At 34.3% G+C, this 20935-nt stretch overlaps 2 protein-coding genes across 7 annotated transcripts; one reads left to right on the top strand and one right to left on the bottom strand.

The window, feature by feature from the left end:
• Positions 1-5555: 5555 nt before the first annotated feature.
• Positions 5556-7761, bottom strand: LOC130718271 (uncharacterized). Its single transcript, XM_057568805.1, has 5 exons — positions 7295-7761; positions 6736-6813; positions 6513-6615; positions 6235-6371; positions 5556-5958 (listed from the first exon to the last, which is right to left on the bottom strand). The coding sequence occupies exons 1-5, from the start codon at positions 7646-7648 to the stop codon at positions 5752-5754; spliced, it is 879 nt and encodes a 292-aa protein (XP_057424788.1). The 5' UTR covers positions 7649-7761; the 3' UTR covers positions 5556-5751.
• Positions 7762-10191: 2430 nt separating this feature from the next.
• On the top strand, positions 10192-19967 carry LOC130720589 (protein OSB1, mitochondrial-like). Of its 6 annotated transcripts, none has more exons than XR_009013183.1 (8): positions 10192-10572; positions 10662-10800; positions 11046-11121; positions 12038-12339; positions 12465-12557; positions 12658-12772; positions 13702-14011; positions 14111-19967. XR_009013183.1 is itself a non-coding variant. In XM_057571241.1 (4 exons), exons 1-4 carry the CDS (start codon positions 10229-10231, stop codon positions 12307-12309), a joined length of 831 nt encoding a protein of 276 aa, XP_057427224.1. In that variant the 5' UTR covers positions 10192-10228; the 3' UTR covers positions 12310-12641. The 6 variants fall into 6 exon arrangements, 1 of the variants encoding a protein (XP_057427224.1); XR_009013182.1 differs by having other exon boundaries at positions 12655-12772; XR_009013181.1 differs by having other exon boundaries at positions 12038-12557.
• Positions 19968-20935: the final 968 nt, after the last annotated feature.

The raw sequence follows: 20935 nt of genomic DNA, 5'->3' as shown, positions 1-20935 counted from the left end.
CTTTAAGCTACTAAAATAAGCTCCTTCACCAAACACTTTTGAAGAACTTTTAAGCTAGTCAAATAAGCTTTAAGCTAGTCAAATAAGCTATAAGCTAGCTGAAATGGCATGTCAAACATAGCCTAAGTAGTTAGTACTCAATTATGGTAAGTTTTTTTTTATTTGGGTACAATTGAGTTTATAAAATTTATTTTGGTAAAATAAAATGGATTTGGTTTAGGCAAAGGCTAGGGTGCATGAGCCTTACAAGTGGTGTATAGTTACATCACCGACATTTGACAAATTTACCCCAGGTTAGTTTTTAATTTACAACATATGTCATCTCCTTCCTGCTCTCCCCTTTTTTCAAGCATCGATCTGAAGTTAAACACCAACAAACTCTTACATTCTTTCTTCTCTCCTTCTACATAGTCGTTGGCTAAATGAAGAAGTACAAAAATCAAGAGCAGCAAGTGGGACTTGTGATTGTGGTGGCAAACAAGTGCGTGTGAGACTAAAAATCTTTCATTAGTGGAAAAAGTGGGTGTAATGAGAAACTGAGAAAAATTTAATTTAATTTTTTTAACAATCAAGAAAGACAAGATTCAACCTTCAAGAGGGAGTGCTAGTTTATACATGTACAGAAACTCGTCAAAGAGCTGGTATTAAAAAATGGATTTGACAGAGGACAAGTAAGAAACAATAAATTGACAAGGTTTCATTTTCCTATTATGCTCATCTCTTTTATTTTTATCCACTTCTGTATATTTTTGTTTTCTACCTCTTCAGTTGATTGCTAACGGGCAAGAGCAACAGTGTGTACTTCGAATGAAACTTGAGGCCTTATTTCCATAGACAAGGGATACTACTAAATGACCCTCAACTGAAACATAACCAAATGAAACATAGTTCTTGTTCCCACTCAAATTTATTGCTCCTTCACTATAAACATTCTGATTTCTGTTTTTCGTTGTTATTGAGATAATTTTTATGAATCTGGGTTTTAAAGGAGGTGGTGCGTTCAAAGCTTTCTATTAACCTGAAAATACATTTTTACTTCATATATCATGACTTTGATCATCAATCAATTTATGGAAATGCATTTCAAGGGGTTCTCGATTTCTGTTGATGGATTGGTGTGGACTTGGTTCATAGGATTTAGGCTTTGTTTGGTTGGGTGAAAGGAAAGGGGGAAGGAAAGAAAACACGGAAACCGATGAATGAATTTAGACTAACCTTAATCTAAATTCATTCATCGGTTTCCGTGTTTTCTTTCCTTCCCCTTTCCTTCCACCCAACCAAACATAGCATTAGTTTTATGGTTAATTCATGTGCAGATGTGCAGCAGGGAGAAAGTGCTCCAGAAGAAGATAAGGAAAGAATTAGGATTGAAGGCTATTCCAGTAATTGCATTTATCAGATCTCTACCATCCAATATTTTAATATTATATCAATGGTTAAAAACCTATCATGTACAAATACAAGACCTAGTAGGTGTTGTCCCGTAGCCTTTGCTGATGGCATAACCTTTGGTAAAAGTTTGAACGTCGATAAAAGTTGATGGCATAACCTTTGGTAAAAACCGACAATTTCAGTCGTCAGTTAAGTAGCGATGACTAAAATTGTCGGTAATTTACTAGTGGTTTTCAATATTGCTTGCTGATGTTTTTTAGTACTTATAAACTAATTTTTAAGCGTCAGTAAATTTGCTTTACTTAATTGTAAATTTGTAATAAGTATTTTTCTTGCAGTATCATGTCATTATGTAGCCATCATGTATTGGATGGCTTTGTAAATAATTTCTCTCTCAATTTATATAAATTGAATTCTTTTTTTTTCATCGGAAAGATAAATTGCATCTGTCAAAAATCGATCCATGGACCTCCCCTACCTAGGGGTGGAACCGGACCGGATTGGTTCGGATTTAGGGTGTTTAAATGTCTGAACTAATCAAACATGTTCAGTTTGGATTGATTCGGATTTTCTAATTTTTTATTCTAAACCCGAACCAAACCAAACCGATCTCAATTGGATTGGTTCGGATCGGATGGTCGGATTAGGAATAAAAAAAATATTATTTAGAAATTTGCACGAAAATTATTCTAAAAATGTGAAAAATTATAAAAATATAGAAAAATCCAACATTTCCAAAGAACAAAACATTCAATAATGACATAATCTATACGATCCAAATAAAACCAACATCTCCAATGCAAATATAAATAGGCAATGTAATGAGCTGGAGTGTTTGGACTAAATGTAAATAACAATTCTCAACTCATTGAGTTGGTTCAGATTGATCGATTTCTAAATCCCAAAATTCGATACCCGAACCGAGAGTAATCGGATGCAGTAAAAAAATCCGAACTGAACCAATGATTCAATCCAACTCACTATAATGTGTTCGGTTTGATCAGATTCACGGATCGGGTTGAATCTGCTTACACCCCTACCCCTACCCAACTCATATGTCCCCAGCTCCTACCATTTGAGCTATTATACGGGAACATATTAATTGAATTATTTAAATAGAATGCTATAAATTTGTGTAACTTGCACAAATTATAAAATAAAGAGTAAAATCTAAATTTAGTCCTTAGTGTATGCACCTTTGATCTATTAGTCATTTAAAAATAATTTTTATCAAATAGATCCTTAAAGTTTTAAATACCCAAATACTAGATATTATACCCGTGCGTTGCACGGGTTTACTTACAATATTTTTTAACATTATATATAAATTATTATAGTTTAAATAAATAAAAAAATATTTTTTAATTATAATTGTAAATAAACTGTGTTAAGACATTTCAATAAATATTATTAGATTTTTTTGTATAAATAATTAATATTACTCAAATTTTATTATTGATATTTAATTATTAGCATAGAAATGATTTTTAGAAATAAAAAAATTTATGAAAAATTATTAAGTTAATTTGAAATATTTAAATTACGTAAAAAAATGTTAAGTGCTAGTGTCATGAAATAAATTTTAATATCATTTTTTATACTTTTGTTCTGGAAATGAACACTCAAGAATGGTATAAGCCTCAAACCCTAGTAAAGCATGGGTTTAGTAATAGCCTAATCCTTTAGAATAAATGCCGAATGATCCTTTGCAATGATCATAAAGTCCCCTTTTATAGAGGTTACATGAAACCCTAACTTTGCCACTAATGGGGCTTGTTGGGTCGTACCTCACTCGGCCCAACTCCCTTACATACATCAACCGCCCCTGGCGCTTGCCCTAAGGGGGTCTCTAATCTCCTAAGTCCTTTCTCTCGCCCCTAGCGAGTTCCTCTCTTTTAGGTCTTGTTCGTCCCTGGGCAAGTTCCTCTAGGGTGTGGGGGGCTCGCCCAATCCAACTTTTTACCAAGAAAGTCATTTGTTGTGACTTGTCAAGGTCCAGAAGAATAAATTAATTTTAAATTTTAGAATTATGATACGTGATAACATAAATAGCTTAAAATATTATCAAGCGAATTTAAATTTATTTAACTTATTTGGTTTCCGAATGTTTTCTCAAAGCCGATAGCCAAGAGACTTATAATCTCTCGAGGTTCTACGATCACATTAAATGGATATGTCTCTCACAACGAACATTTATTCAACTTTGACCATTATTATTTTTGTCTATTATGCTTCCTTAAGTAATTTTTTTTTACAACAAAAGATGAATATTATTAATAGCAAATGATTCATGAGAACAACCCTCTCATGGATAAGTAATTTTTGCTAATATATCATAGATCAAAATTATTATTAGATATTTTTTCAATAATGCACATATATGTTATAGTTAACTTAAATTCATTTTAGCGGCGCTTTTTAATTTTAAAACTATTTATCTACATTATTTATTAAAAATATTATTTTATTATTAACTAATTTTAATTTTCAATATTTGTCAAATACAAAACTAAAGAAAATTTCAGTTTTTTTTAACAAAATTAATTTTTAATATTGACAATAATTTTTTTTAGTTTTTAATTTGAGAATTAAATGATTGAATGCATTTAATACTCTTTGCTAATGAGTTTAATGCAAAAGCTCAAGTGAGCTTTACATATATATATATAGATTTAAGCTTTCGATTCGTTTTATATTGTCAGCTATAAATAGGTGGGTGATAAAAAAAAATTGTGCATTTTAAAATTTAAGAATTTAATTGAGAACAAATATTTTTGAAAGACTAAATTGATAAATGATTCATATTAGGGATTAAACTATGGTTTTACTATAAAACAAAATAAAATAAGGGTGATCATGAAGGCTGAATTTAGTTATACACATCTCAAAAAACATGTTACCTAGCACATCTCCATTGAATGAGATGAAGTTGCAAATTAGACCTCAAATTTGTGGCACTAGACAACCAATTCCAACTTCGAGCTCGACCTTCAAGTTCACTGGCGGCAAGTCAGCAACAACCAAAGCCTCTTAGGGTAATCGTCATCTCCTTGATAATGGATGACAATTTGTGAAAAGAGAAGGTTAGAGGGGCCAAAGTAGAGAAAGCACATTGTGTGGATTGGATGCAGTAGATTTTAGATGAGGAAGTCAGGAAGAGAACATAGAAGAGATTGAGTGTTAGGGAGCAAACGATAGAGGTCATAAACCGCCATAATTATCACATCTGGCTACCATTAAATTCATTTCTTGAAGTGACTTTGGATTATTGAAAATCTATATCATTTGCCACGTCGTGCAAAATACATGTGTTTATACTCACTTGGAGATTGTCAACTACATCAACCCTAATTTTAACGAAGGACTAAGCAAGGATTAAAGTCATGTTATTTTAAAAATAGATGGACCGAAATTACTCATTTCATATATAAATGTAAATCAAAACAACGAATTTTAGAATGATCCAAAATATACTCAACCCTTAAAATATTAAACTATCAAACCATATATGTAAACTATTAGAGTATTACATAGTTGACAAACAGTTCAAATAACACATTTAGCCGTGCTTAATGTATAGCTGAGTAATGCTATATATTTATGACTTAATTGCATTTTTGTCCTCTTAGTTTATTAATTCTGTAGTTTCTATATCTCAGACTTTAATTTTCACAATTTTGGTTCCCCTTTAGTGGTCATGCAATTTTGATTTCCTTACTTTTCTTTTCATAATTTTGATCCTTCAAGTTTAGTGATTTCACATTTTTGGTTCCTCTAGCTAGTAATCATGCAATTTTGATATATTCTTTACTCAATTTTGATACCTCGCACGTGTTTAACGGTTTCACGCTTCTACTCCTCCTATTTTTTTGAATTGTGCAAATATGATCTCATCATCAACTCCATCCAATATTTAACATAGAGTAGATGGACCAAAATTATAAAATGACAAAACTTGAGATTAATATGACAAAAAAGTAAAGTATATAAAGTGATTAAAATCGCATATATAGTCACCAAAATTGCAAAACATAAAAAGTAGACGGAGCAAAATAATGGAATGAGTAAACTACGAGGATTAACAGAGCAATTAAACCAATGTTTATGTATTCATTCTGATTAGTTATTACATGAAGGAACAGAAAAGTAAAATGACATAAAAATTCAGAAAATGAATTATTCCCTGTATATTCTCAAAGAAAAGTAATTCAAAATTTACATATTTAATAAATGAATTGAGCTCCCAGGCAAAGGAAATATTTTTTCTTTTGCCTTACAAAATAAAAAGAATATTCTATAGATCGATGTAGTCAACAAAACGAATCTGAGGCATTATTCCTAGCTAATTTTGATGATTTATCAATATTGTTGAAGCTTAGAGAGGACAAAAATGCAAGCTGAGGATGTGAGCACAGCTGAAGCGAAACAAGCAAGATCAAGGCTTGTGACTAAGGGAATGTCCTTGAACTTCTCTAATAGTCCCACCTGAAGAATCATCATCACAGCATGCCCAATCTTTGACTTTGCCTGCTCAATTGAATGCATCCCTACCCACCTAGGGGGTGACTGAAAATTGAGCACACCATGCATACAAAAAATTATTCAAATGATAGATATGCAGACTAGGGTTGCCACACAAATATTTTTCGACACACGCATTAGCAGCGGTTTTTAATTTTCGCAAAAGTTTATATAGGTTAAAAATCGTCGGTAATGCGTGTGGTTGGAAAAGTGTCTGTCAAATGTGTATGTTCGACAATCACTTCTGATTTTAATATTGTGGTTAATATGATCATGATTTAGAAAATTAAGTTCCAAAAAATGCTGGCACTTCAATAATACCTGCATATGGAAGAGACCCAGCAAGTTTGATTCACAATGCCATGGTTCTTTTTCTTTATTAGTAGTCCTTGATCCCACAAACATGACGTACAAACCAACCCCAAAAACAAGCAAGGCTGTTCCTAATAGGAACATATCTGCAAGAATACATGATCAAACACATGCATTTTATTAATTTTATGATCAGAGCAGAACAATCAAAATGTACATGACACTGGTTATAAATTAATTAAAGTTGGACAGGATTTGAAAGTGGATTACAAATTATGACTACAAACCTATGGCTTCGATGAGTAGATGCACAAGATGTCCTTGATCCACCAATCTCTTAGACAACATCTGGAAATATTGCGCGTATGACTCAATAACAAGAAGACAACCCTGCATTTAAGAATTAGCAACCACAAGTTTTTTTTGTGAGAATTTTTCTTTTGTCTTCAAATTTACAAAAATGAAATGTAAGTAGAGGAAAGTAGTAGTGGACGAGGCTTCACTAATTACCTCAAGAAAACACAACACCGAGCCAAGTAAAGTTCCTAATACGGCAAACAATGTGAAAAATCTACAATCGATAATTGCCTGCATAAATGAAATAATAACAATATATCAATCACTACAAATTTGTGATTTTTTTTAAAAAAAGAATTGCCTAGCAGTCAGAAATCTCTACTAACTATATGTGTCATGGTACATAATTAGAGTATCCACTCCTTAACTATATATCTGTTGGGGGAGACAGGGGAGCTCATGGCCCGAGGAGCAAGACACCAAGAGATCTCGACACCACATCTTAACCCAAAACCTTAAGACATTAGGTTTATGGGTCGCATCTCTTATAAAGTCTTCTCCTCACCCACACTTAACCAATGTGGGACTCCAACTCCGCACTTGAATTCTTAACAATATCTTGTGTATCACAATTTGATTATTTTGCAGGTTAACAATTAACATGCATATGCAGCTATATCTCAATGTGTGAAGACAGTAGATTTAAAATTGACTAGAATTTGGAATAGATCTATAACTCTAATAAAAAACTAGCTAGTTTAAAAGTACAAACCGTTTCGATGAGCATCTGGGGTTGTAAATTCCACTTCTTGACCCTTATGACAACAGACCGCCGCAGAAGAACCAGCATAGCATTGCGAACCCTTGCAATAAACGCGGCCAAACCTATTAACCATTTACCAATCACCACTGGTTCTGATGTGGTTATGTGGTTAATGGTAGCTACCGATGCTTGTATTGGCCCCACTGGCTTTCTTTCTCCTTTCCCAGAAACTATGACACGATCTCCATTCAATTTGGCCTTACTTTGGTACCTTACACATTTCGTGAACAAAGAAGAAGAAGGAGTAAGAGGAAGTTGAAATGGCCTAGAGGTTTTTTGCAACACCAGTCTAGTGGTTGCCATTCACAAAGGGTCGGTCTAATTTGTTCCAATTAGAAATTGGAATTTTATTGTATAGGAGAGGTAGGTGCCTCAATTTATACCACACAAGTGTGCATGCATCATGAGGCGAAGATTCGAGGTATATTTTAGGTGGAGAGTTTGGACACAAGCTAGCATCAGCTGAACTTTATTTTGAACCCATTCAGAAAAGAAACTAGTGCGAACTATCATATATCAATCACATGTAAATTTCAGGTTCCCACTTTTCCAGAATGTGTGGGTTCCCTATAGTTTTGGGACGAACACGTGTCCTACTAATATGAACTTTAATTAAACAATTGATATTTTGGTACAAATGCTGATTGGCAAACTACAAAATATTGGCTAGCTGACAGTGACACCTATAATATAACAACAAAATAGTGGTGGATACTCGACACCATGCAATTGATATTTCGGTCTGTTTAATTTGTTGAATGTTTAATTTCTTTCTTTTTTCTTTGAATTACTACAAGTCATTATTCACGAAAATTTAGAGACATAGTGGTAATTTTAACAGGACAGTTGTTTGTGTTGTGCTCGTGGTGGAATTGAGAGCCGTCAAGCTGTACCAGAGACTTTTCGCGTAACGTGACGGTTTCCCCAAGCAAAAGGAACGAGGGAAACTGTTTTGGAGTTTTATGTGACGCTTCCGCCGCGTTTGTATGTTTAGGCAAACATGCATGACCGTCAAAAAAAAGCATGCATGCATCATTTTGCAGAAGAACTTTGAATTTTAGATATTTAAATTGTAGCTTCACACTTTGTTTTTACCTCAATTTTCTCTTTATGTTATCTTTTTTGAAATACTTTATATTAATATTACTACATGAGATCATTTATAATGTTTTTAATAAGTTAATGATCAAATTAGTTATTAATTTTAATCATTCGACAAAAAAATAATGTTTTAGTAGCGATAACAAAATAGTTGATAATTATACAAATAATTGTTACTAATAATTATTTTTTCACTGAGGTGCTAAAATCAAATTCGCTTGCAAAATTAGTGACTAATTTGAACATTAATTCTCTTATGTCTTATCTTTCTTCCTATGCCTTCACTCAAATTTGGAAGTGTTTACTGAAATTCGCTTGCAAAATTAGTGACTAATTTGAACATTAATTCTCTTATGTCTTAACTTTCTTCCTATGCCTTCACTAAAATTTGGAAGTGTTTACTGTTTACCTACTTACTATACATCCTAAAAAAAATCAAGTTGGACCTATTTTTTACCTGTTACTAATAATGACACATTTTTTATTGACCACATAATTTTTTTATTTTACTTTTGAAAACCCTTAATATCTCTTAAGGACGGCAGAGCTAAAGTTGCCGAAAGCACAGTCAGTGGTTTGGAAGAGGAGGTGACATCAAGCTCGGCTGAGGGGACGAGGTTGGGCTAGAAGTTATTATATTACTATATATGAGATAAAATATCAACCGACGCATTCTTCAACAGTCACGTGGTCAGAGCCCCGAGCTGGGCTCCTCCAATTGCTTGGGAGCTTACGGTTTCATGTTCTATTTTACTCCCCGGTGGGGGCTCCTCCAATTGCTTGGGAGCTTACGGTTTCATGTTCTATTTTACTCCCCGGTGGGGGTTCTTTTCACCCTTCTCTCACGGTACTACTTCACTATCGGTCACCCAATAGTATTTAGCCTTGCAAGGTGGTCCTTGCTGATTTAAATGGTGCGGAAAGAGGAAGTGACATTGATCCACAAGAAGCACAACAAACTCTTGAAATTGCAGAAGCTAATTTAAAGGAGGCTAAAGGCAAGAGACAAACAATTGAGGCAAATCTAGCTCTCAAACGAGCTAGAAGACGAGTAGAGTCTATCAATATGATTTCATAATAAGTTGGTGCAGTCAAATAAAAAAGTAAAACAAAAAATGGAATAAAATTGAAATAGAAGAGTGGTTTAATATAAAAAATTATAGTATAGGTTGAACTTATTCGATACCAGAAAGAAACCAGGAGGAAACATCCATGTTTAGGGTAGCTTGAGGAGAACGAGGCGAGAAGCTCTAATTCTATTCTTGTGGTTGAGGAGACGAGGTTGTGATTGCTTCGTTCGCTCAAATCATCAAGAGCTATGTATCTCTTATTTTTTTCTTTTATTTACTAACTTTGATGCATGGATTCACAAAACATCTCATATAACAAAATTCATATTCTGATGCGGTAATCAACCCTTTGATTCCCTTTAAGAAGTACACACGCGCAAGAAATGAACCCATATACCTCAAGATTTGGAAAATGATAGCAACACTATCTTTAACACACTATTCACAACAATATTCCATTGATTGATTTTTTTTATTGTGCCATTGATTGATTTAAATGTAGGTAAAAAAAAAGAGTGTTGGCAATTATACTACTAAAAATAAGTCATGATTGTTCTTGGGCTTGCACTTGCGCAATACCAGAGCCTTATTCAGCAGCCCAAGAACTCTAAACCCAAAAAAAAAACTTAAAAAGAGAACGTAATGTGCAAACCCTACCAAAATCAAACCCTCAAAATTTACCACCGGCGGGAAAATTTGATCGCCGGAGTCTATGAAACTGACACCGTTCCGTCGCTATTTTCCCCTCTTATCCACAAAACCCATTCCAATTCCTTCCGTATTTTCTTTCCCTCTTTCTCCACAGAGATGTTCTCTTCCCTTCAGCACGTCCTCCTCCTCCTCCGTCGTACCGGGTACCAGCGCCGTTTACCGCCGCGCCCTCAAGTTCCAGCGTCCCGCGACGATTAAGTGGGCCCCGCAACTGGAGAACACCGCTACCTTCATTGGCTCCGTCACGCGCGAACCGAAGCTCGTGAACTCTAAAACCGGTAAATTTGGCGTTCACACTTTGCTCAATGTTCGAAGATCCAACCAACCCAATAGCTCCTCTTTCCGGTGAGTTTTTGGCGTTTACTCACAATTTTTGTTGCTTTGGCTTTGGAATCTGTAACCACAACTACATTTTGTGCTGTGTTTTGTTGCAGGGTGCTTTTGATGATGTGGAACTGTGTAGCTGAATTTGCTAGCAAAAACCTGAAACCAAATGATTTTATTTATGTTTCAGGTTGTTTGGGGTCTTACACAAAAGCTGATGATAGTGGGAACCTTCAATTGAAATTTCAGGTGCATCACTTTTTTCTACTTTTTCTTTGCAATTTGAATCATTTTTGAATGTTCGATTTCCAAGTTTGGTTATTTTGGCGAGTAATTCTTGCATGGACAACATGAGTTTTAATGTATTTGTTATGATTTTAATGTATTCTAAACTTGTGATTAGTTATGCTTACAATTGAACTTTAGCTTTAGCTTACTTATTTGTTTGTTTATTTTTGTACTTGTGTATAAATTTGACATTTATTTCTCTATAGCTAGTTGTGAAGGAGTTAAATTATGTTGCTCAAAGGCCAGGCTATCAAGGTCATGAGAAAGAAAAACCTAAGGAAGGTATGTGTGGTTTGCTCATGGTCATACAAGTTGGTTTTCATTGGTCATCATCATTCTTGTTTAAAAGTGTACTGAAACTTCTTGCTCTGAGTAGTTTGGTAATGTTGACATGATTTACCTAAGTGCATTTTGGATCAGCATTATTAGAATTAATTGTAAATATAATTGATTTTGATAAAATTAATTATGGTGAAAGTGATTGAAAGTTATGTGATTTAAGTTTGGATATATTTATGAAAACGGAAAGGTTTGTGTACGGTAATGTTGTGAAATTTCATACTTGATTATGTTCACTACTAAAGATTGATTTGTAGTTTCATTCACAATTGATTTTGGATCTAGATTCTAGAGGCAATTGTGAAAGGCAACACCCAAGCATCCCAAAATGATTATGGCAATAGAGAATCAATTTTAACACTTGCAAACATGAAATCAAACATGTTTAAAATCTTACCTTCTAGCCCGAACAAGTGCAGATCAGTATTTGTTTTCTTTTGATAGAATGAGCAAATCTTTTCAAGTAAAGAGAAAAAGAACCCACATCAGGGTGAATGCTGATTTTCTAAATCTAGCAAGTTTATTGTAAAAGGAGTATGTGGGAGAATTTGTTTGACTTGTAAGCATGTAACTATGCTGTAATCGCTTTTTTCTGAAAAGTGGTATTAAAGGTGGGTTGTTATGCATTTGAAACCATATAAGTCTGGCTACGTATAATTTGGGATAAATTACTACAATGTTCTTGTTTTCATATTCTTCTATAAACTTTGCTTACACCACGGAACAGGCTTATGCGTCATTCTTGATGGAGTTGTTTTTATCATTTTTATGGTTACTTAATTGATCTTAAGTTTTTAAAGTTTCATGCTTTTAAGTCTTACCTGTGGTTCTGTATTCTTTTTCTTCACACCATAATCAGATATAGATGAAGCTGGCATCCAAAATGATCAGAATAGGCTTTACCTATGGCAAGTGTTTTTTTCCAATCCTAGTGAGTGGTGGGATCAAAGAAAGCGCAAGCGAAACCCAAAGCAGCCTGATTTTAAGCACAAGGATACTGGTGAAGCTCTGTGGCTGAGTAACAATGATCCTCCATGGGTTAATAAACAACTCCAATTGCTTGACTCAAAACTTGAAGGAGGATTTGTAGGTCGTCGATCTCGTGTCTCTAATTGGGTTTTTGATGAGTAGCCGAGAAAGCAATAAAAAGAGACCACTATGGTAATGGGTCCTAATACTTGGTGACTTGGTACTTTGTGATTACAATTTGTTACCAAGTTAGTGAAATAGAGACCACTATGGTTATGACTTATGAATGTCACTATTCACTATTCTGAATTCTCTAGGTCACACATATCTCAGCCGTTTGAAGGTTTAGCTGTTGACCCTGATAATCACTCAATAGTCAATAGCCAAAATGAAAGAATTATTGATGATTGGTATACCTACAATCCTTTCTGTAAAGATATATTTTTATTTATTTGTAAATAATATAAGATAGCATTAACAATTTTTTCAATTATTTACATGCATTAGAAGATGCACTTGAAGGAGAAGGACGTTGATTTCCCTTCACGGCCTTGATTACAACTCATCCATTATCATTGGCATGCTTTAAAAGCTATTTTAGGTGCCTATTGGACTTCTCTGTGAGGTAATGTTGCACTTTCTTCTTGTTCATTCTATTCCTCTTCTTGTCAATTTAAGTCTGAGCTGAATTGGTAATGGAGTTGTTTCTTGGTGTTTAATTTATCCTCTTCAAATTGGATCCATAACTAATAAAAATCCGTCAACATTTATGGTTGGGTGGGTGACGTATATTTTCTTTTACATGGGTCGTCCACTAAGGTCAATTCAATTCAAAGAAAACACTATACTTCTATTCTTCTAGTTACCTGAGAGATCGACATAAATTCTCTAACTGTTCAAATTTTATACAACTTTTATCATGCGAAAATTTTGCATTTATCATTAATTTTTTTTGTAATGTCCACTTTTTAAATATAATTAAAAAAATTATTCAATATAATTGAATAAAATTATAACAATAATGGTATTCGTATTTCGCAATATTGTCCACACTGAAGTCGCAAAATTCGCTGATGATTGAAGTGATTTCAAGTGGGGACGAAGACCATTAGGGTAAAGGATTGCACCACATAATTTACTTTTTGTCCCGCATCTTTGCCTGCTAGTGAGGACAGACAGAGGACTTTAGGGTATATAAGCAAGAATTCAAGATCAACCAAAAAGAACTACCGAGAAATAGATGAAAGTAAAAGAAATAATACAATAAGTGATGTGTTAAGAAAAGAAGAGATTAATATTAATAAATCGTGGTAAAAATGAGTTGGGAAAAAAACGGTGTATCAAAATTTTATACAAAATGCTACATGACAAGAGATCCAAATGCACGACCTGCTATTCAAAAAAAAAAAAATGCACGACCTAACACAATCACGTCATTTATGATTCATAAATAATATATTTATAAAAAAAAAATTAAAAATGGCAAAGCAAATCCTCTGCGTTTAACCTTCTAATTTCGACGCCTAAGACCTTTTGATTCAAATATTGTTGTAGTTGTGTTGAAGCCTCATTGCAGAGGTGAGTTGAGTCGTCGTTGCAAGAGGAGAGCTGCACTTTCTTTGTGGAAGAGGGCCTTCTGAGTTACGAACTATAGTCCCTCCTAAAACTTTCTGATTTAGAAAATGTTGTAGTTGTGTGGAAGCCTTGTTGTGGTGGAGAGTTACGTTGCATCGTGGAGAAGGAGTTCATCCTTGCCTCCACCTTGTTGCCTTTGCATTTGGTGGCCTCTGAATCATTGTAGGTGCACCTATCCTGTGCTACCACTACGTCACCGTCATTAACTCATTTCTACGTCCCAATATTAGTAAGATTTGTTTTGATTTGATTTTTATTAATAATTGATAGCCCACTAGTTTATTTATTTGACTAATTAACTAATTCTAAAAAAAAATTCTTGCAACAGTGAAAGAAGGATTTTTCTCACATGAAGAAGAGGAAGTTACCGAAGTAAGTGAAAAAGGTCATGATAAACTAGAAGCCAGCCAATGTAGTTTATGAGAATGATGAACTTAAAGTTTGATGGCATTTACCTCTGAAGATAAAACTATCAGGTATTACACGAACTATGCATGATGTATGGGTTTTTGAATTTCTAAAATAAATACGCAAAAGTGAAAATGATGGAAAAAAAAATGTCTTACCGTAGGATGTAGTCGAGCAAGGAAGTATGTGAATAATTCAAAGAATTTTTTGAATCCAACTCTTACTAAAACACAATGTAAGGCTAGATTGAATCCATGTAGTTAGTTCATATGAAACAATTGGTTTCAAGAGTTATTCTTGAGTATAATCATGAATTAAGCCCAACAAAGTACGATATCTTAGATGCAACAAGATTTTGAAGCTCCATATTTTGACCAAAAAAAAAAGCTCCATATAAAAAAAGAGATTGGAACTTATTGATCGATTTGAAGTTAGTGTAAGTAGGAACATTCGATCTTTTGTGGTGGAAGTAAATGGGTATGAAAATCTTACATTTGGAGAAAAAAAGATTATAGAAACTAAATTGACAAGGTAAGGCGTCTATGACTTTGGATGATGAAGCAATTCAAAATTATTTAGTAGAAAGCTAAAACAAAATAATCAATTTTATTATGCGAAGGATGTGGATGATGAAGAATGTCTACGAAATTTTGCGCAGATGTAAGAATATTTTGATGAATTTTATTGACTTTTTTTCCTTTCTACAAATTAGTTTTGAATTAAGCATCTCATGTCCCGAGTAACTACCTTACCTTGTCTATATAGTTTCTACAATCTTTTTCTTCAAATGTAAGATTCTCATACCCATTTGCTTTAACAACAAAAGATCGGAAGTTTCTATTTACATTAATTAAGCTTGATCATTAAGTTCCAATCTCATGGGACTCCAAATTCTAGTTGCATCTAAGACCATATACAATGGTTAAACAAAAAATGTTTTGTTTAACCCTTTTCTACCCCACTTTTTCTCTTCCCAACACTCCACATCATCTTCTCTCTCCAATTCAACAAACTTTCAACAATTACCCACTCCAATGGTTTTGTTTAACTCTCAACACCCTACCCCACCACTCACCACTCACCCTACCCCACCACTTTTTTATTTCACATTTTTATTTAATTTTATATTTTTATTTTTATAATTACATAAAATTACAATTATCGATTTAAATTAAAACAATAAACACTTAACAATTTGTTTTTTTTTTAAATATAGACTTTTTTTAAAAAAATATAGACTATAATTTTTTTTTCTTTAACTTAAAATGTAAGACAACAAACTAAGCATACAAGAATTTATTTTATTTTCTTAAAATAAAATGCAAGATAACAAACTAAGCACACAATATCTTAAAATGCAAGACAAGGGAAAACTAAGCACACAACACACAAATAACGTAAATAGTACGATACAAATCATCTTCAATCCTGAGACATTCCAAACTTTGCCCAGATGTGCTTCACTAGATCTGCTTGCAGTTCATGATGAACATTTGAATCACGCAACTCGGATCTAGCACGCACATGATTTGCAAAAGCGGGTAAAACCTCGGTCGAGTATGGTTGCTGTGTACTAGATCCACCTTCCCCAGATTGCTCAAAATCGGTCCAACGTTGAGCATATGAATCTCGTTCATCCTCGACAATCATATTATGTAATATGATGCATGACCTCATAATGATACTCAAGTCATCTATGTCCCACAAGCGAGCTGGTTCACATATGATTTTAAAACGAGCTTGAAGAACTCCAAATGCACGTTCGATGTCCTTCCGACATCCCTCCTGAACTTTTGCAAATAACTTATCGGGTTCACTTTGAGGAAGTCTAATCGTTTTGACGAAAGTTGGATAAGAAGGATAGATATCATCGGCTAGATAGTATGCCATATTATAGGGACGTTGATTCACAAAGAAATTCACAGCTGGAGTCTTTCCCTGTTCCACGTCATCAAACACTGGTGACCGATCTAGAACGTTTATGTCGTTCAACGTTCCAGGACATCCAAAAAAGGTATGCCAGATCCATAGGTCATAAGTTGCAACTGCTTCAAGAATAATTGTTGTGGTTCCCTTATCCCCTCTAGTAAATTGACCTTCCCATGCTTTAGGACAATTTTTCCACTCCCAGTGCATGCAGTCAATACTCCCGATCATGCCTGGGAACCCCCGCATGTCATTAGCATGTAGTATTCTTTGCAGGTCTTATTGGGTTGGTGCTCTCAGGTACTGTTGCTCATACAATCGTATGATTCCTTTACAGAATCTACGTAAACACTCCAATGCTGTAGTACCTCCAATTTTGATGTACTCATCGACCGCATCTGCTGCCACACCATATGCTAACATTCGCATTGTTGTGGTACATTTTGCTAAGGGTGATATACCTTGTTTATTGGCTGCATCAACGCGTTGGGTGAAGTAGTTATCACTTCTTGAAAGGTCATCAACGATTCGAAGGAAAAGATGTTTTTGCATCCGGTACCGACGACGAAACATTGCATCGTCATATGTACGCTCATTGGCAAAGTAGTCGCCAATTAGCCTCTGGTTTGCCGCTGTATGATCTCTACCGAGATATTTTCTACTACGAGGTGCAGCATCTTCTCGAATTTTTCTTCGACGCTCTCTAAATCGGTTGAGTACATAAGCTTCTTCAATTTGACTACTTGGAATGTATGCTGCAAGATCAAAAGGACACTCAGATGGATCCATTTTTTGTGAAATTTGAAGTAGATTGGAAGAGATTTGGGATATTGGTACATCAATGGATCTATGAGTCCATATAAGTAGGTACATTGAATGGTGGTTGAGTGCCGGATTTGAAATAAGTTATCAACCAGAGTTAATTATCGGAAAAGGACAAGATTCGAATTGAGTGGCACATATTCAAACACAGTTACCCGAGAATCATAAAAGCCAAACACTACTGACCTAACACCACGGGCAAATTATTAAAGAAAACAGTACAGACTTGACACCACTGGTGGATTTGAAATAAGTTATCAACCAGAGTTAATTATCGGAAAAGGACAAGATTCGAATTGGGTGGTACATATTCAAACACAGTTACCCGAGAATCATAAAAGTCAAACACTACTGACCTAACACCACGGGCAAATTATTAAAGAAAACAGTACAGACTTGACACCACTGGTGGATTTGAAATAAGTTATCAACCAGAGTTAATTATCGGAAAAGGACAAGATTCGAATTGAGTGGCACATATTCAAACACAGTTACCCATACATTAAAGCAAACATTACATAGCTGTCACCACTTGAAAATTATTAAAGCAAACATTAAAGCAAATACTACAGACTTCACACCACTGACAAGTTTGACCGAATACAGACAAAGACTCGCTTGAAATTAATTTCCAAATAGCTCTTTGGACAACTGCTCTAACAACTCTTTCTTACGGTCACTAAGATGCTCTTCCGAAGTTAGCTTTAGATACATACTAACTTTCTTAGCATTAGTCTTCTCTTTCATCGCATTAGTCTTCTCTTTCATCAATTCGTTAGTCTCTGCTTGCACCGATGCTATCTTGTCCAATTTTTCAAGCTCTTTCTCCTTGAAATGGATATAAGAATCCCACTCTTTGTCCACCACCTCGTCGGCATCTTCTCTAATTTTCTTTTTACTCTTTTTTTTAGCTGCCTCCCTACCCATTGGACGAGGAATTGATCCTATAGAGTTTGAGCCACTTGCACCACTGTCGTGTGATCTCTTAGATCCACTACTTCTCGAGCCACTATTTCCTCCTACCTGACTACAAAAACGTGGTTGATCACGGAGAACGCGCCATTCTTCCATCAAAGTAAATTGACCAATCTTCCCACTTGCGTATAATTCCTGCGCTCTTGCGATAACATCATCCTCCGACCAACCGCTTCGGTTCTCACGCTTAGCGCTATCATAAGCGCCAATCCATTTACCCAGTTTTGTGTTCATATAATTCCAACGGTTTCGGCAGGCAACCCAATCGCGCGGAGGATCGAATGAGCAATGCTCATTACAATACTCAGCAATATCTCTCCAAAATGTTTCTCCTTTCTGATTTCTTCCGACAACACTGTTTGTTCCGCAATTAATCCACCCACTAATTAGCACTAGATTTTGTGCAGTGTTCCATGCGGGTAAATGGGCTTTTTTGCTCTTAGGAGTGATTTCATTGACTTCATTATCAGCTGACCCGCCACCAAGATTGACTTGTGTTGAAAACTCCGGAAATTCCGGTACATCAACACTCGGAAAATTTTCAGGAACCACTGGCATATAACCACTAGACTGAGGTGTTTGAGATGAATATCTCACAGATCCATAAGATGGATGAGAGTTTGGAACAATTGATGATTGGTTAAAATTTTGTATGTTTTGAGGAGGTTGGTACGAATATTGATTCGGATCTGGATAATAGTTTGGATTTCGAGGACGTTGGTTGGAGATTTGATGTGGGACTTGATAATAGTTTGGATTTTGAGGACGTTGGTTGAACAATTGATGTGGGACTTGATAATTGGTGGGATTTTGAGGATGTTGGTAAGAAATTTGATTTGGATCTTCATAGTTGTTGTGGTTTTGGTTGTAAAATGGGTTGTTTGAAGAATTCTGGGTGTTGAAATGGGGATTGTTGGGATCCATTTCAATACAAATGCTAATAGATAGATAAATAAGATGGTGAGAGAGATAATAAGAGAGTGAAAAAACTTGGTTTTTTTTTCTGTGTCCAAATCAAACGAACCAAGTCTCTATTTATAGAGAAAAAAAATCATGAATTTTGGTATAATTTTTTTTTTTCAGAAAATATTTTTTTTTATGAAATAATTGAGTTCAAAAGATAAGGAAAAACGAAATCCGGACGGACCAACCAGAGGCAGCCACGTGGCAGGTCACGCGCCTTGTCTGGGCGTGCAGGCCACGCGCCTGCGGTGGCCACTGGCCTCGCGCCACGTGGCACACCGCAGGCTCTTTCAACATGTTTAAAATCTTCAACAAAATCACCCTCTCTCTCCCCTTTCAACCAATTTCAACAAACCACTAAACCTATTCAACACAATTAAACACACTTCAACAAAGGATTCAACCATCCATCTAAGATATCGTGCTTTTGTTGGGGCTTAGTTCATAAGTAAGCTCAACTGCTCAAGAACAACTGAAACCATAACTGTTTCATATAAACTAATACATGCATTCAATCTAGCCTTATATTGTGTTCTTGTAGTAGAATTTGACTTCAAAATATTCTTTGAATTATTCACATACTTTATTGCTCGACTACATCATAGAGTAAGATACATTTTTTTCCGTCATTTTTTTTTGGGAATTCCCAAAACTCAGACATAGACCATAGTTTATGTAATACCTAGTAGCTTCATCTTCGAGTTAAATGTCATCCCTCAGCTTTAGATTCTTGATCCTCATAAGCAATATTTGCTTCTAATTTATCATGATTCTTTTCATTTACTTCAGTCATTTTCCCCTTCTTGATGTGGGAAAAATATTTCTTTCACTATGGCAATTTTTTTATTTAAAAAAATAGTCTATTAATCAAACAAACAACTAATGGACTATCAATCGTTGAGAAATATTGAAACAGATATTGTGACTCAGAAACGAGTCAATGACAGTAATGTAGAAGCATCACAGGATGAACGATGAACTCCTCTACATGCTGGACGGTCAGAATTACAAGTTTCAATTAATCATCAAATTAAAAAAATCCAAAGGCATGCATCATGCCGTCATCCCACATAATCATGCCACATATTGAAAGGTAGTTTATCTATTTCTATTTTAGTATGCTATTTTTTTTCTATTCAAAGTATTTTGAAAATGCATATATAATACCAATCTGATAATAATCCCTATATATATATATATATATATATAAGCGGATCAGTAAGGTGTTTGTCTAGTGATAAGTGAACTAGGGAAATGTTAATCTATTTAATGTGATCTGTGAGTCTCAAGAGGATTAGTTTCACGACTCTCAGATGTGGAGATACCTGAATAATAGAAAATATATTGTGATTAGAATATTTTTTCTTAAAAAATAATTATGATAAAAGTGCGTTGAAAGTGAAACTATTTGTATTTAGAAACATTTATAAGAAATATGATTTTTTTGCTTAAAACATATTTATTTTCCATGGACATCTTTTAAATACTTGATATTTATATGAGCTTGAACGTGAAATTTCTGCTTAATCGAGAACAACCATGTATCCGTTTATCTACACATTGAGTCAAATGGGCATATTAATGAGAAATTTATGTGTGATTTGATAGAAAAAGACAATAAATGAAAATAAGATGGAAACAAAGATAGGTGTGTAATTAAAACCCAAAATACATGGACAAGTGTTAAGTATTTAAGGTAGTTTATGAGCTTAAAAAAATAAGCTTTTGGTTCCTATGCTATGAAATAGGTTCGGTCTAATTTTAGTCCCTTGTCGGAATGAAGTTTGGAAACCATCACTCTATTTTAGGAAAACTAGTGCAGTAGCCCGTTGCACGGGCGCAATTTTTAATAAGATAAAATTATAATACCTATTTATTTTTAATAATTACATTTTTAACAACAAACTTGATTTAATGAAAAAAAGCTATGATAAAAAATTCTCTCTAATGATTAAAATTTGAATAAAAAATTATATTTGAATAATATTTTTAACTATTAACATATTTTTACACTAATACTATTAAGAAATAATTGTAGTATTTTTGCAAAATTATTGAA

This window comes from Lotus japonicus, chromosome 5 (assembly GCF_012489685.1).
Source record: "Lotus japonicus ecotype B-129 chromosome 5, LjGifu_v1.2".
Taxonomy (NCBI): Eukaryota; Viridiplantae; Streptophyta; class Magnoliopsida; order Fabales; family Fabaceae; genus Lotus; species Lotus japonicus.
This window is presented reverse-complemented; position numbering and strand designations above follow the sequence as displayed.

Coding starts and splice junctions, on each gene's coding strand:
- LOC130718271 (XM_057568805.1), bottom strand. CDS start 7,648: ATGGCAACCACTAGACTGGTGTTGCAAAAAACCTCTAGGCCATTTCAA. Junction 6,814..7,294: donor CCCAGATGCTCATCGAAACG/GTTTGTACTTTT, acceptor TCATTTATGCAG/GCAATTATCGATTGTAGATT. Junction 5,959..6,234: donor TGGGTCTCTTCCATATGCAG/GTATTATTGAAG, acceptor CTCAATTTTCAG/TCACCCCCTAGGTGGGTAGG.
- LOC130720589 (XM_057571241.1), top strand. CDS start 10,229: ATGAAACTGACACCGTTCCGTCGCTATTTTCCCCTCTTATCCACAAAA. Junction 10,573..10,661: donor CCCAATAGCTCCTCTTTCCG/GTGAGTTTTTGG, acceptor GTTTTGTTGCAG/GGTGCTTTTGATGATGTGGA. Junction 11,122..12,037: donor GAAAGAAAAACCTAAGGAAG/GTATGTGTGGTT, acceptor CACCATAATCAG/ATATAGATGAAGCTGGCATC.